At 35.7% G+C, this 16,424-nt stretch overlaps 1 protein-coding gene and 1 long non-coding RNA gene across 2 annotated transcripts; one reads left to right on the top strand and one right to left on the bottom strand.

Annotated features, from left to right (window-relative positions):
• Positions 1-1,496: 1,496 nt before the first annotated feature.
• On the top strand, positions 1,497-10,190 carry LOC131073258 (uncharacterized). Its single transcript, XR_009112858.2, has 4 exons — positions 1,497-1,642; positions 2,249-2,373; positions 2,486-3,689; positions 7,789-10,190. It is a non-coding gene; the product is annotated as an uncharacterized LOC131073258 (long non-coding RNA).
• A 273-nt stretch (positions 10,191-10,463) lies between these two features.
• LOC131073257 (vacuolar-processing enzyme) lies at positions 10,464-15,978 on the bottom strand. Its single transcript, XM_058009664.1, has 9 exons — positions 15,562-15,978; positions 14,585-14,749; positions 14,308-14,464; positions 13,092-13,177; positions 12,635-12,834; positions 12,502-12,550; positions 11,733-11,951; positions 11,258-11,464; positions 10,464-11,023 (listed from the first exon to the last, which is right to left on the bottom strand). The coding sequence occupies exons 1-9, from the start codon at positions 15,763-15,765 to the stop codon at positions 10,841-10,843; spliced, it is 1,470 nt and encodes a 489-aa protein (XP_057865647.1). The 5' UTR covers positions 15,766-15,978; the 3' UTR covers positions 10,464-10,840.
• Positions 15,979-16,424: the final 446 nt, after the last annotated feature.

Below are 16,424 nucleotides of genomic sequence, written 5' to 3'. Positions count from 1 at the left end.
TGAAAACTAATGAATTCACCAATGTTAACCTTTGTTTCAACTGAAAGCTATAACACAAAATTGTAACCACCAAATTAAACCACACCCCTAACCCTATCCCTAAATCAAACTAACCCTATCATTAATAGTATGCCAAATTTATCAAGAACCCTAATTTATGACCTTAATCGTAATAATAAATTATATAGAATTGTCATGTTTCATGAACCCTAATCCTAACCACAATAAACCCTAACCCTGAACCCTATACGATATTGAGCCTTAAACCTAAAACTAAACTGAAATGAACCCTTAACCTCCTCCATGTAATTAAATATTAAACTAATTTGAACCCTACTTCTCTAACTAAAACAAATTGAACCCTAATATAAACTAAATGGAATCATAACCCAACCTTCAACCTAACTGGGGATTAAGACAAATTGAACATTTATCCTGAACTAATCCCTTATCCTAACCCTAACCATGAGGTAAACAATAATTATAACCCTAATCCTAACCCTAAACCCTAACCCAAAACATGACCCTAAACCTAAACATGATGTAAACCCTAACCCTAACCATAATCCTAACCCCTAATTATAACCATAATCCTTATTCTAATCATAACCATGATGTAAATCTTAACAGTAACCATAACTCTAACCCTAAAAAATAACCATAATCATAATTCTAAGCATAACCCTTAATCCTAACCCTAACACTAATCATGATATAAACTCTAACTCTACGCATAATCTTAACCATAAACATAAATCCTAAGCCTAACTCCAATACTAACCCCAACAATAACCATGTTATAGATCCTAACCTTATTAATAATCCCGAGCACAATGCTAAACCATAACCTAAACTCTTACCATAACCCAACCATGAAATCAACCATAACCCTACCCACAATTGAAGCCATAACCCTTAATCCTAAGCATAATTCTAATTAAGCCTAACCCTAAGCCTAAGTGTAATTCTAATTAAGCCTAACCCTAAGTCTAAGCCTAACCCTAAACATTAAGTCTAAGCCTAAGCCTAAGCCTAATAATACAATAGTCTATTTATATATTAACTAATTTAATGTCTTCCATATTGCATCGCAAGTGCTACTAGCCTCTTTTTTAATCAATTTTATATCCTAAAGTTAGATCCTCGAGAAAGATATCTCTCGATGTATTTTATATAGAATATTAATATATATAAGCTAATAGGTATGGGATTATAACCAAGACGCCTATGTTGAGATTAGTGAAGGAAAGAAAAAAAAGGTAGAACATACCTTTTTATGCTAAACAAGCTTGCATCACTAATAATTAAAAAGGAAATAAATTCCTCTAAAATACACGTATAGCATATCAACCAAGTGTCATGGCATAATAGTATTAAATAAATACTATCCAATCCAAGTGAAATCTTTGCAAGACCGTTTTTGATTGCTTATCTATATCTAATTATCTAGAACCTTTTCTCCACGTGAAAATCGTTGATATAATAGTTAGACAAAAATGTTATAAATCTTGCATGCTGTGATACAAGATCAACAATTCATGTGCCATTGAAACACTACAAATTCAAGATAGGGAAGAAAAAAGATCAGAAGCTGGAGTGGAGATTGAAATCAACGAGACTAGATCACTGAATCTTTTAAATAGTAAGTAAAACAGACTACCACTCATTGACGAATAGGTTCTTCTGAGCTGATTTCAGTTCGATTAAAATCAGTTCAGCACAACACTGTATTGGGTATTGGCTTTTTCAGAAATTCCATAGCTAAGCATTTTTAGTTTGGATTTTCTGGTTTCGGAATTAAAAAAACAGCACTAAAATTGTAATGGGTAAGCATTTAAGTTTGGAATTTCTGGATTCAGAAGCAAGGAAACAGCACTAGAATTGTAATGGGTTTTGTATTTTGGAGTATATTGTGTCCATTAAAGATTAGATTTTCATTGTCCATGCTGATATTGAATAATGCTTTTGAATTAAACTGTGTTTGAAATTTTTGGTATCAATTTCAGAAGCATTATTCAGTATATTATGAATTTATGCCCAGTTTTAAGCCCTGTGATGAAAACCCAGACTCTTGTTATAACTGGGTAGCGATTTTGAGTTTTCTATTATATGCTATCTTTCATCTGAGATTTGCTTTTCTCGGTTGAAAATTTCCAAGTTAAAGTGGATTTATAGTGCTTTGCTATTGTAGCGGGCGATCCAATATTTTTATTGTTAATTGTAGGTCTAACGATCACTGTGTTGGTAGGAATGAAACTTATATCGTGGTGAAAGCCCAGATTCTTGTTATGGCTGGGTACCAATACAGATTTTTCTATCATAGACTATCTGTTATGTGAGATTTGCATCTTGGTGGAAGATTTTCTAGTTTAAGTGAGTTTATGGTGCTTTGTTGTTGTTTGGGATCTAATCATTTTTTTTTAATTTTAGGCCTACCGATCACTGTGTTGATAGGAATGAAATTTATTAATGTCTATTATTTCAGGATGCTCGAATGGGTTAGGAATTCAAAGTCGGATTATCCTTTACAAGCACATCTACCAATTGCCCTGCAACCAAGTTTAGGGTAATAAAATTTTGTTAAAACAACAATATATATTGGAAAAAACAGGTGGTTGGAAGAAAAACTGGGACAAGAGTCACAATTTGTGATCCATTTCACTCATCCTGATGATTGAGCAGGAAAATGTGATCTAATAGGTGGTTTCTATCCCAAAAAAAATTGTTACATTTTTTCAGAAACCTGTTTCTATAATATAGTACTTCATGTATTTAAATAATTTTTCTAGATATGGTGATTGTCCTGATTGCCCTTAAGCTAACATACAGAGAACAAATAAAAACAGAACATCAATAGATTGAGTACCTATCCAAATCAGGTGGCAAAAGCAAAACAAGTGTGGCGTATACTTACACTTACAGCATTGTGTCCTAGGCCTTCACTGTGCATAAATCTCTTGACAAATTGACTGAGTAAGTTTTTGTTCAATTTATGTTATTGAACCCTCTGAAAACTATTAGGCGTCCCACCTAATAATTCTTTTGCTGAAGCTGGAGCAGAGTCTGCTTAAAAGTTATGTAAGCAATTTCTGTGCTGAAGCTTATTTTATAATCATGATCATCATGTGAATGCACATCAGTTGTGCTACCATAGCCAATTTAGTAGACTCTGGTTGTTCTATTGCTGGATCGGGAAATGGGACTGTAGATGAGATAGTACCAATAGCATTGATTAACGGTACAGAAGTGTACATTAAAGTGCGTGGGAAGAAAGCATTAAGTTTCACTTTTAACTCTAGGGGAATTTATTTCTAAGCCTTCAAGATATTTGGAGACGTGGAAAATGTTTCTGACAATTGGATGTGTAATCAAAGTTTTAGTTCTTTTTGTTGGTTTTGGGAAATCATTTGCAATGTAAAAGGGCTTGGCAATGAGGGAAGGTCAAGCTGTATGAAGCATGCTGTGTCGAAAACTTTGATTCTGGATTTCTTTTATATCTTATATATTGATTAACTAAGGCTTCTGGACCAAATGCTAGTCCATTCTTATGCCTGAATATAAAATTCTGCATCTCTAAGCATTGTTTACCAGGTCCCAGATGATCCAATATACATAACTGCAAGAGGAATCAATCCATCTTTGTGAAACTTAAAAGTCACAACTCTAGGTAACCAGCAATAGGATGTGTGGTACTGTTGACGTGTATTTTGTACACTGCCTAACACAGAATAAAATACCCAAGGGTACCTTATCCTCTCTTGAATAAAGCCTCTGATTGCTGAAGATGTCGCGAAAAAGGATCAATCAGGATGACTCCAAGGTTCTTTGATGTAGGGTCTCTACGTGTGGATAAGCTCTCTGTGGTATGATGTGATTTGCTGGAATCACAAGGGGACTTACATTTGATGATTGAATTTTTGATCTGCTTTGCTGGAACACAGGCTCTTACTAGCTTTGATTTGAAAAAAAGGAAAAAGACGAGGGCGAGGAAAGGATCTAATCCTAATACTAAAAATGTAGGAGCAATGAATGATCTTTGATGAAATTCTAACTAAGTCTTGTTTTGACATCGCAGGACCATCTCCACAAGGTTAGTGCGATCTTCGAAGGAAAGCTTTATGATGTTCAAATCATCACTGCAAGCATAGACACCATCAAGCCGATGCATATCAATGAAGAAGCGACAATTGAAGTTAAGCTTAAGCTGAATGATTCCAGTTGACTACACAAGGCAAGTCTGCAATCAACAAACTGCTAGTAATATGGATATACGAATTTCACCATCAATCAAGCACATTTCTTCCATTCATCTAATCATCTACCATCTAGGATTGAAGATTCAACAAGAAACCATGCATATTGCAAGAAACGACACACTTCACCATTACTTCAATGAAAATGGAGTTTGTTTACAATCAATGGCAACAATTTCTTGCCTTGTCCTCCTATTCTACTCTAATTGCTAGACTAATAACTGCTAATCACCTTCTAACTACTCTCTATTCACTAACTCTTTTCTATATCCTTCTAACTACTTCTATATTCTAACTATTGCCTTTACAAATGAAATGCCAGGGCTTATATAGTGCCCTCAATACAATTCGATGGCCTAGATCGAATTGAGATCAATGGCCAAGATTTTACAATGAAAACCCTAATTAGGGTTTGTTACAACCATTACATAACATTTAATGCTTGACCAATGATAAAATTGTATTGCTTGGACACATGTCCTCTCTGGAAAAATTGACCAATGGATAGCTGGGGTAGGTACATCGGAGTTTGTGCCACCTTCCATGAGTTAGGTACATTGAATCTGGACATGCTGAGGTGGACCACATTGACTGGAGAAGTGATGACTAGGATGCCACCTCATTTGACACTTGGTTGATACTCAATTCAGTAACGTTGAGAAGTTAGCCTTAATTAATTCTTCTGGAACTATCTACTTCTTCAACGAACCCTTTGCTCTGACTTCTTGTGTCCTTGATTTGCAGGATGATGATGTACCTCGCCTTGGAACGCTAGATTGGAAGAGGTCGCCCTTAGTCCTTGCTTGATCTTCTTGGAGGAGACGGTCCTTGATCTGGCTTGATTTTCCTTGAGGAGAGCCTTCCGACTTGTAGATCCTTCGAGCTTGGGAGTCGCCATCTTGATACCTACACAACATTTCACAATTAATAATATATCTTGAAATCTAAAATTTAAACTTAAAAGGAAGATTCAAGATTTTAATTAGGAAACTTCATGGTAAATCTTGAGTTATCATTTCCTAATTAACCATGTAATACTTAGATTTTTCCAAAAAATGTCTAAAAAATCAAACCTTGAATAAGGGTGTCAAGATGATTTTGCCATACCTCTTCTTGAGAATTAACTCTAAGAAATGATGTAAAAATAGATGAATTTTGCTAGGCAAAGTGTAGATCAAAGCCTTCTCTTGAACAAATTGCGCCTCCATTAGCTAGCTTCTTCAAGATCTGGAAATTCGCCTTCAACTGTCTTCAAAAATCTGGAAATTATCCTCCAATCTAGTAAGAAATTCGCCTCTCCAATAGCCTTCAATATGAATTTCGCCCTTCTTAGTCTCCACTCTTGGTAGAAATTCGCTCCTCAAATTGCTCTTCCAAATCGCATTTGAAATGATGAGTGAATGATTTGAATAATGAAAACATGCCTCAAATATATAGAGCGCTCACCATTTTATTTCCATGGGCCGACTTGGTGAAATAGGCCCCAAAATAGATAAAATTAATAAAAAGAAAGAGGCCGACTTTGCAAAAAATAATAGATAATACCCCAAGCGCCCTCTTTTTTGATTTTAAATTAATAATTAATTTCAAATGCCTTTATAATTAAAAATTTCGATTTTAAGGATCAAAATTAATTATTAAATGCCATGCGCCATCATTAAATGTCAATTTAATTTTAAAATATTTCAAGGTTTTATCGAATTTGGCGTTTAGTGCAATTTGAAGGATATTGGCGCCCAAGCATGGGAAAATAATAGATATCAACAAGATCGCTCTGGTCCCTTGGAGAGGGACAGGAGCGCCTATACCCTTTGGACCTCACACTTCTTGTTTTTTACGTCCAAGACCTCATTTCTGACGTCCAAGATGGCATTTTACTTAGAATTTCGAGTTCAATTTATCCGATCTTTGAAATGAGTGCACTTTAAAGCATTTTCGCCCTGGTCCCTTGGTGAGGGACAGGAGCGATTTCATCTTTTGTCCTTGGTCTTTGTCCTTTAGATCGCCAAATCAAGTTTGGAGGTAAGCAATGACCTTCGTTCATCTCTTCTATGCATGTTCAACCCGCTTCTTCAAGGCAAAAACGTGCTTTCCCAAGATTTTTGCCCTGGTCCTTGAGTGAAGGACAGGAGCGCCATTTAGTTGATTGTGCAAATTCTTGATCTCATCGTCCTTGAACTACCTTTAAGGCACAAAACATGCTTTCTCCATTTTATCTTAAGTCGTGAAAATGAGAAATGGTATTTCAATCGTTAGGCTATTAGGCATATTGAACATTTCGCTCTGGTCCCTTGGAGAGGGACAGGAGCGCCCTAGCCAATTTTCATCGATTTGGTGGTCTTTGCAATCTCGTACCCGCTTGAAGCACTTTAAATATCATTTTGACCTTGTGTCTTGACTTGGACTCGTCCAAATTTGGAGGGGAAGACTTGACAATGTATATTTCGCCCTGGTCCCTTGGAGAGGGACAGGAGCGATTTTGCATTTATAAGCTCACTCGTGTTTTACTAGCTCCCAAAATTATCTTCAACGGATTGATCGCGTCTTCCTTCACCCACCTCAAACGTAAAACTTGTTTTTCTCTTGCCCAAAACTTGTCTTGAGGGAAAATCGCTCTGGTCCCTTGGAGAGGGACAGGAGCGCCCTAGCCAATCACCTTGGTCCCTTGGAGAGGGACAGGAGCGAACTTGTTACTTAGGCCGATTTTCTTCATTGAAGTGTACTTAAGTTATATTCAACGGATAAAACATACTTCCTTTGACCTCTTCAAATCGCGAAATCACTTAAATTTGGGAAGGATAATGCAAATTTGGAATTCAAGCTCCGGTCCTTCAGTGAGGGACAGGAGCAAAATTACCCTTCTAGGCAAAACTCCATCATTTCATTGTCTTTGATTAAGTTTGAATGCTCCATTATGCTCATTTTGTCCTTCACCATGCCTTTGATGTCTCAATTCGTCCAAACAAGGTCAGGAATGACTCCACTAAGCCTTTTCACTCTGGACCCTTGGTGAGGGACAGGAGCGCTTTGCCTTGGTCCCTTGGAGAGGGACAAGAGCGAAATTCGCTCTAGATCCTCAGTGAAGGACAGGAGCGAAATTTGACTTTTTGAACTCTCTATCAGGATAATTTTTATGGAATATAACATTTAAGTATAATAAAGAAGAAACATTTCTTATACTTTAAGCTATATTCCATATATACTTTCAGGATGTTTGAGAGTGGTTTCAGACCTCCAGGAGTTATATTGCAAAATCTAATTTTTTGAGGTTTTTCAGTTTCCAGACTTAGTCAAATTTCAGGATCAAGACATTCCAGACTTGGCCAAATTTCAGGGCATTCCAGACTTAGCCAAATTTCAGGATCAAGACATCACTCAAGCCGGACTTGCTTATCCATGTGATCCCCTGGGCGACACTCAAAATGCAAAGGCTAACTAACAAAACCCTAAAAAACCAAAAAACAAACCCTAAAAAGCAAAAAAAGCGCAAGGGTCCCCATTTGCAATGGGGCGATGTGTGAAAACGTCACAACAGGTACCTAATTAGGCAGCTTCCTGGTGTAAAACTTAGCGTGAACCATATCCTACACATTAGTATTTTTTTGATTAATTTTGCTATATCTTTTGCAAGAATAGTGTCACCAGGAAATTACATTTAAATGCAGCTACCAGGAGATTTGAGTACATCCTGGGTTCAATTTTCCTGGTGAATCTTTGCAATGAATTTCTTTAGTGTGGTGGTACTGTATTCTCTTCATAGATTTCATTAGCCATGACTAATTACTTTTTTTGTGCTGATCTTGTCCCCTGTTATATACTCGGTACATGTTTTTGGTAGAAGAGTGCTCCTGCAACTGTGTTTCTTGTTCTCAGCTTCATTTTATTATATGAAGGCTTTTTCCTGTTAATCCACAGAAACTGTTTGAGAATTACATAAGCATTGAAACTCGTGCACCTTTGCCTCCTGCAATGGTTTTATTTTCAGCTGACGGGTGACAAAATTTCTCTTATTCAAGGTTGTGCTTTACATCCATGCTAGAGGCGTATTTCAAAACTAGCCGAGCACAAATCAGATGCACCATAAATGCTTTGTCTTTCATTCGATACAAAGTCGGTCTACATGATAGCAACTTATAATGGTTCCAATAAGGGCACTAACTCTGTCTTCACAAAATAATTACAAGGCATCCAAATCCAGGAAAGGATACTAATTGCTTTCATTGATAAAATAAAAACCTGTCTTTCAATTTGGTAGTAATTGGTGAACATTATCTTCAACAATCAGTAGCTGATAGTTGTTTTCTGGCATCAAACAGACCTGAGATTAAAATTTATAGCACATGCTAGCAAAATCATGTGCATTCACATCCTTTTCTTAGAATTACTTTCATATCCTCTATGAGTATCTTTTACGACTGTGCTTGTTAATTAGACATACCTTTTGTCTTCATCCTTTCTGGATCGGGATTGCTTAGCATATAATGTTGATCAGTGTTATTTAACTCTCATCCTTTCTTTGAAAAGCAGTATAGTTTATATGCAGGCCTCATCTATGATGCTTTTGCCTGCCAATCCACAGAAACTGTTTGAGAAACACGTTAAGTTTTTACAACTCATGCACCCTTGCCTCCTGAAATGATTTTATTTTCAGCTAATAGGTAACTAATTTTTTCTCATTTAAGTCTGTGCTATGCATGCGTACTTGAGGTGTATTTCAAAACTAGCTTAACAAAAGTTGGATGCACCATAAATGCTTTCTTTTTCATTCTAGACAAAGTGGGCCTGCATGATGGCACCTTACAATGATTCCAATTTGGGTACTAATTTTGTTTCTGTAAAATAATTATAGGGCATCCAACTCCAGAAAGCAATGCTGATTTAGAAAGAAAAAGTTGTATTGCATTATTTAATAAAACCTGTTTTTCCATTTGGTAATGATTTGTGAACATTGTATCTTTGGCAATGAGTAGCGAATTGTTGTTTTCTGGCATCAAGCAGAACTGAGATTAAGATTTCTAGTGCATAATGGCAAAATTGTGGGCATTCACACAAATGTTTTTAGTATCATCTTCAAATCCTCTTTAAGGATCTTTTAGGACTCTTCTTATTAATTAGACACATCTTTTCTCTTCATCCTTTTTGAATCTGGATTACTTAGCATATAATGTCAATCTGTGTTATTTAACTCGCATCTATTTTACCATTTTCTCTGAAAAGTAGCCTAGTTTGTTTTAGATACAGCTCTCGTCTATGACCTATTTTTTCTTCATACTACCATTTCAGACAACCTAAGGTTCCAGTATTAAGTATAGCACTGGAGACGTATTTAAATCTCATATTGTTTTAAAGTGTATTGGTTTCACCACTACATGTGATCCCCATCCTTTGTTTATCTGTCATGACCTTTGTTTTTGTAAGGCAACCATGAAACCTCTTTTGACAATCACTACTTTCAAGCACAGAACCTTGGTAGTGATCCTTAGATTTTACTTGAAACCTTACAGAAAAATGACCCAGGATGAGCATTCAAGGTAGAAAATTAGTAGATTGCACTTTGTTTTATTATGAAAATTTCAGAAAATGGATATTTGAGGGGCCACTGAACAAGTATTGAACGAAGAATAATCTGAATCATTTCTAGAAAAGCTTGCTCCTTCCACACCAAGAAGCTACTTTCAAGTTGTAGTTGTCAACCAAGTTACTACCAAGCTCCTGCTATTCCTCAGCATCATGGAACTAAAGAAAAATTAGAATCCTCAAAATTAAGCAACTTGCTATGATTATGCCTCAAGAATGCTCAGGTTATAATCCAACATTTAGGATAGGATTATAAACTACTAACACCAAGCAGTGCAGTTAGATAAATGTTTGTCATGAGCTGTGGCTAACTGGCCACATTGCAGATACCTCAGAGTTACATAGATCTCATGAATGCTAACCCAAATTCTTTTTCCTTTTTTAATTAGTAGCAAAGCATTTTAAATAAAAAACATTATCAATGTGTTTGACTTAATAGGTATGTATTAGAAGTTTCTTGGGTCTCTTGAATCAGAAGTAATTTGAATTTTATAATTGAAAATGAGCACTTGATTATATGTTAGCTATTTTTCCAATTGATATGTTCAGCTGTTGACCAAGGGCAGCCCTAATCAAGAGAGCTTTCATTAGCATACAGAATCGCAATATCATGGCTTGACATGAACACAGTCATAATTATAAGATGCTGAACTGAATTTTATAGATCAAATATATCTCAATACATCTGCTGAGAAGGTTCCATTTTTTTCTCTTTGTTTGATCCTCATTTTAAGTCTGGCAATAGCAGTGATGCTGCACATTACATATTTGGATTTTGAATGGCTGCATAGCCTTCAACTCCAGAAACATCACTGTTATGGCATTACATGAATCGGTATGATGGAAACCAACTGGAAACAAAGCTACAAAGTAGACTTTCTATAATATCTATAATAAGTTTTTACTGAATGCTCTAATTTCAGCTTAATTACCAATCTGAAATAGATTAAGATGATATTTACATAATTACAGGGAAATCTTTCTTGAAATTATTTTTGCATTATGAGTGATCAGTCAGTGTGGCCAACTACGAGTGAACTCCATTTCACAGCTGGGATTTGAGTGCATGCCTCAGATGAAACTTCAGCCATGGTATCCACACCAATACCTTTGTTACAGATATTTGCTAGAGAACGCATGTGTTTCATCCCATACTGGGAAAGTGGTCCACAGTGGGATTCGTATGTGTGTACCTGTCATAGACAAGCAATATTAGCAGCTACAATAGATTGCACAAAAGACTAGCATGAAAAATATTCCTAACATTACATGTTATCTTACTACCAATTTGAAATTTGGCATGAAGAAAACATGAGGTAAAAAATAATAATTTCAATTCTTATTTCCTTCTGTAATATTTTTATAATATAGAAGTGGGGAACTAGATACGATTAATGCAAATGAAATATATGAGAAATAATTATTACCAATGCTTTAAGGCAGTCCCAATCATCAACCAAAGATTGCCCACGTGGTCGTACAGCACTCAAAACAGAGGAGCCTATTTCTGATCCAAACAAAAGCTTTCCAATAAGCTTTATGCTTGTATCCACATGTGAACGATGTGCCATGGCTTCAGTGAGTTCTTTTTCAGCCTTCAATTTTTCTGGGGAATCAACCTTGGATCTCTGATACTGCAAGGGAGGAAAGCCCCAGTTATTGTTATAGATAAGCTGTAAGACTAAAATATCTTCCATGAATGTCCTTGATCAGAACAAAATAAACATAATTACTCCAAAATCTTTTTCTAAAAAACGCTAAATGAATGTTTCAGAACAACGAAAATGGAGGCACTTGATGTCTGCAATGCCTCTTGTACATTAAATCTAGTTTGACATGAACATGTTTTCAACAATTGTATAAGCCAGCAAGAAGACTATCTTATTTTTTCTGTTTACCAACCTTTTGCCACAGGTGGAGAAGATCTGCATCACGCTGATTTATAGATGTAGGGTTTTTATCCTTAAGATATCGTGGTAAACTGTTCTCAAAGGTAGCATTAGCATTGGCAGGATCAAAGCCCACATAGAAGGATAATGATTCCTCACTGATGGGAATGTCACCATATTGCATCACATGGGAGCCCATGTATGAACCATCGTTTAATGTTCTTTCTTTCACCTGTCACACGTTAAAACACATAAGCTATGATAACAGTCATTCTGGAGTGATTATATATTCACCGCTGCATAGAGAGATGAAATCATTGAAGAAAATACTTTTAAATCATTACTTTAAAAATCAAATGTATATACTGCACAGAGCAGGGTATGTAACTGTTGTTTAGAATTGTACAGAATATGATATATATGTGCAAATTAAAATATGTTTATCTGTATATGGGCATGCAGCAAATAATAAACTGCCTATATGTTGAAGTGGCAAGGTGAGGATGTCAAGTTTCAAGTTTTTGTGTTGAAATTTTCATTTCTCATGGTTAGGAGGAATAAGATTTTGTGCCCATACAGCAAGTGTAGGGATTATGTGAGATCTTGGCAAACCTAAACATTAAACCAAAGCCATATAATCAGGAAGTGTTTTTATGAGAGAATTCATCATTACAATTGGCACTATTGTAAAATATCACATATAAACAGAAGTAAAATCATTCTAAAAATTCAGGTTGCTCCCAGGATTACCAAACTGTCTAAGGCATGTGAAATATGCTTACCACTACATACTGCTGCTTTATGGTTTCGAATACGGTGTTGTGCTCTTCACTGCAAACATAAAAAGTAAATCTCAATAGGCAAGTTGTGAGTTAAGGTCTTTCATTGGACCTCTTATAACACAGTATAACAAACCTGTCTTCCATCCAAGCTACACTGTACAGGTCTCCAAGGCAGGTGTCAAATTCTGGAGGAGGAGAGGGGATCATTCCAGGACAGTATGTTCCCCAACTGCTTTCTTCTGCATTAGATGCTGTTGTAACATATATATTCATTCCCTCTGGAAGTAAACCTTCAAATATGCTTCCACTTTCACATGCTTCTAGATAAAATACCTGCATAATCAAATACCTTATAGTAAATCTCAAGAACTCAAAAATGTTTTCAGTACGAAAGGCAGTAGACTTGTATTTGAGTAAAATTGCCTTGAATAGGTGGCCATATATTAGTGTCGATGGGATTTTAATTCTATAGAAATCCAAATCAGATGATAAATCTATGGGAAGGGTGTAACTACACAACTATAAATTGACAAAGCACTGGCCTTATGAACTCATGTTCAATATAAACACTATTAGTTAACTTTACTTACCATTTCTTTGTAGGTTCCAGCAGCATATTTTTTCTTCAAAACATCAATAAGATCCTCTGCATAGAGGAAAGGACCGCTTGGCATTCCTACAAGCCATTTCACCAATCATGGGAATAGGTCTCAAGAGTATGGAACTTTATAAAAGATTGATAAAACAAGAATTTAATGTGGCAATAAAAAACTAGCAAAGCAGGTCACCTGCCATGCCTAGAAGCATACAACTTGTAGTGTTCATTGTTAGATGTTAACCATGGATAAAATGTTCAAATCATTTGTATGAATCAATTTTCTTACATCAAATAAATCAACATGAAAGATACTTAAAAATCAGTCCCTTAAATTAAAAATTAGGGCTGATGAAACTCATGGATCTACATAGATCTGATCTCCTAATTATCAAATTTTACTTCTTTTACATAATTCAATAGTAATAGTTTTAATTGATTATTGGCTTGTGTAGAATAATTTAGAGTATTTATTTAGCAAAAATTGGATTGTCTTTACACTAATAAGAACAAAAACCAAGGAAATCTTCCTAGAGTATGCAAGACTTCCTATATAACCAAATCTAAAGTAAAACCTACTTTGATGAAACGGCTTAAATAGACGATTTGAATAACAAACACAGTATGAACTGATGCTCTTAAGAAATTGAGCCAAAAAGAAGAACAAAATATCTGATAGAAAAAGGATTTCCTAATTTCCGTTTGGTTGCTCTTTTTTTGTTTGAGGAAAATATAATCTTTACGTGACACATAAATAAATGATCAAGCTTACTATCATATAGTTCTTTTCAGTTAGTCTGTGAATATGGGATCCATCATGCTAGGAGCCTTTAGAACCACATATTTAGAGCTCAAGTAAGCTAGCTTATCAATCCTCTATGTGAACGTTTTTTCCCCTAAGGAATAGTTATGCCAGTGGGCTTCCATAAAAGTTTAAAACCCATTCCTTCTGAAGCTAAGTGGCCTTTCTAAGCTGTCTGTGAGACCAAACTCAAGTAAATCACAAAATTAACTGGCATCAATTAAAAACATTTGGGGGTTCCATGAAACCCTTTCTTCTGAAGCTAAACGGCCTTTCTAAGTTCTGTGTGAACAAAATCAAGGGAATTATGGAAAGATATGCTGACATCAATCAAAAGTTCTTGGGAGCCACAAGTGGAAGAAATCTGCTGCATATTAAAGTTCACAAACAAAGAATTCTATATACCCACCAAGCACTCCTGGTCCTCCATGATCGGTGTAGTAAATGAAGATATGGTCATTAGGACCACTGGCAACAACTTTTCCACTTCCACCTTTTACGGCATCCTTATCTCCAAGGATAGCAGCATAAAAGTTATCTGTATTTACCTCACTTCCTGTGTAATCCTGCATGAAATGAAAATATACAATTAGATTACGTGCAGTCTTGGAAGATCTAGTATGAAGTCACGCACTGGGCCCTTAAAGATCAGATTAATAAAGAAAAAAAGTTGAAATTGAGCATACCGTAGGAACACCTGCATAGACGTCTTCTCCTTCAGGATGGTTGATGATAATCCCTGGTCTGGGATTTGCAGGATTATGTGCTATATCATCGTACATAAACACTACAATATTTTCATCTTTCAGCCCCCCTTTTTTAAGAATTTGGTATGCATGGCAAACATCAGCCTGCAAAACCAGTAATTCAACATTCAGCTTACATAAGCTTAGATTCTCTTACTGTATGTTCTCACATGTCTTAAAATTCAAAAAGCGCTACAATCATATTTCTCCATGTATGTGGTCTATCCACATCTCTGTATGGGACTAGATCTATCATCTATCTAATCATATATCATTTAGCCACTATATATACATGCATAAACAAAAACACCAAAGTATCCATTAAAGTACACTCTACTTTCATAACAAGGAAGAAACATTAGCAATCAAGTATATCATCAGAGCAAGACTCCAAGACAGAGATATGGAGTCGAAATCACATATGATATCAATTTCTTTGTTAGCATATATCCGTGTGCTTAGATCTTCCTAATCTAAACACTATTTGCAGTTCACAATTAGATTTATCTAACTATTTTAAGCTACACCTGCAGGTTAATGTGAAGCAGGGGTGGAGAACATGTATGGTGACATAAAATTATCTATATGCAACACCGTTAATGAATATATAAAACCAAACAAATTGACTAATATATGCCTGTGGTTAGTCCAAATAGATTATATAAGCTAACAGAGAAGTATCTTGACTAAACACCCACAAGCATCATCGGTGGAGATACTGGGTGTTAAATAAAGACAACTATGTCAGCTTGATATATTCTTATGACTACCCACAAGCATATATGAGTAGAAGTAATATCTGTTATAATATACTACTTTGATTACCGGCAAGCATACGCCAGTAGTTATAAAATCTCTAATGTTGTATTATAATATACACACAGTTGGGTATGGAGGGATGTACACAAAAATATCACCTGGTGTCTATAGTTTGAGTATCCTGCAGAGCCTGCAATGAGAACAGCCCATTTGGTCCCCCCAGCTTCATCTTCCCTATCTGATGGCAAGCGAATTTCACTATTGAAATGGATTCGTGCTGCTTCTACAACTCTATCGAATTTCAGAAAGCAAAACAAGAGGAAGACAAGACACAAGAACCTATTGACAGAAACCAAATCCATCTCAACTACCCTTCTAAGTCTCACCTACAATTCAGTTTCTTTCCTATGAATCTTGGTCACCCTTACCATCACATATATACAAATTTCCAACCAGATTGTCACTATTCGCACTGGATTGTGTATCTAACCTTCCAAGAAAAATTTAAAAATGTAATTTTCACCTGCCGGTCAAAGCAGCATCTTTAAATGGGCAAAATGTGCCTTCAGCTGCAAATTTGGTGGCAAAATTCAAGGTTGTAAATATCTTCACTCAAGGTATATTAGCACTTTAAATTGCTTTCCAACGTAAAGAATCTTCGTGGTTTCTGTTCTATGTTAGTTTGGCTAGATACTTTGCGATTCCAACTGTCGTTCAAAAAGTAAATAATGTGTCCGAGATTCCAAAGAAATGAATCAAAAAAATAAAAATTTGAAAGCGATATGCAAGTAAAGTATTGCTAGATATATGGCCCACTTTCAGTGGTTGGCAATAATAGATGTGAATCTGTGGACAATTACGGTGATGTGCAATTCCAAGGATTTTGGAATATTTACTAACCGTGCGATCGGACGGTGATACGCCTTACCGTCCGAGAAACATGAATCTACCTTTTCTGTGCTCCACCATTAATACGCAAAGCTACAGAAGTTGTGGGGTTTGCTTTTACTCCATGTTTTAA

Source organism: Cryptomeria japonica, chromosome 2, assembly GCF_030272615.1.
Source record: "Cryptomeria japonica chromosome 2, Sugi_1.0, whole genome shotgun sequence".
Classification (NCBI taxonomy): domain Eukaryota; kingdom Viridiplantae; phylum Streptophyta; class Pinopsida; order Cupressales; family Cupressaceae; genus Cryptomeria; species Cryptomeria japonica.
Note: the sequence above shows the minus strand (reverse complement) of the source record. Positions and strands in the feature narration are given on the sequence as shown.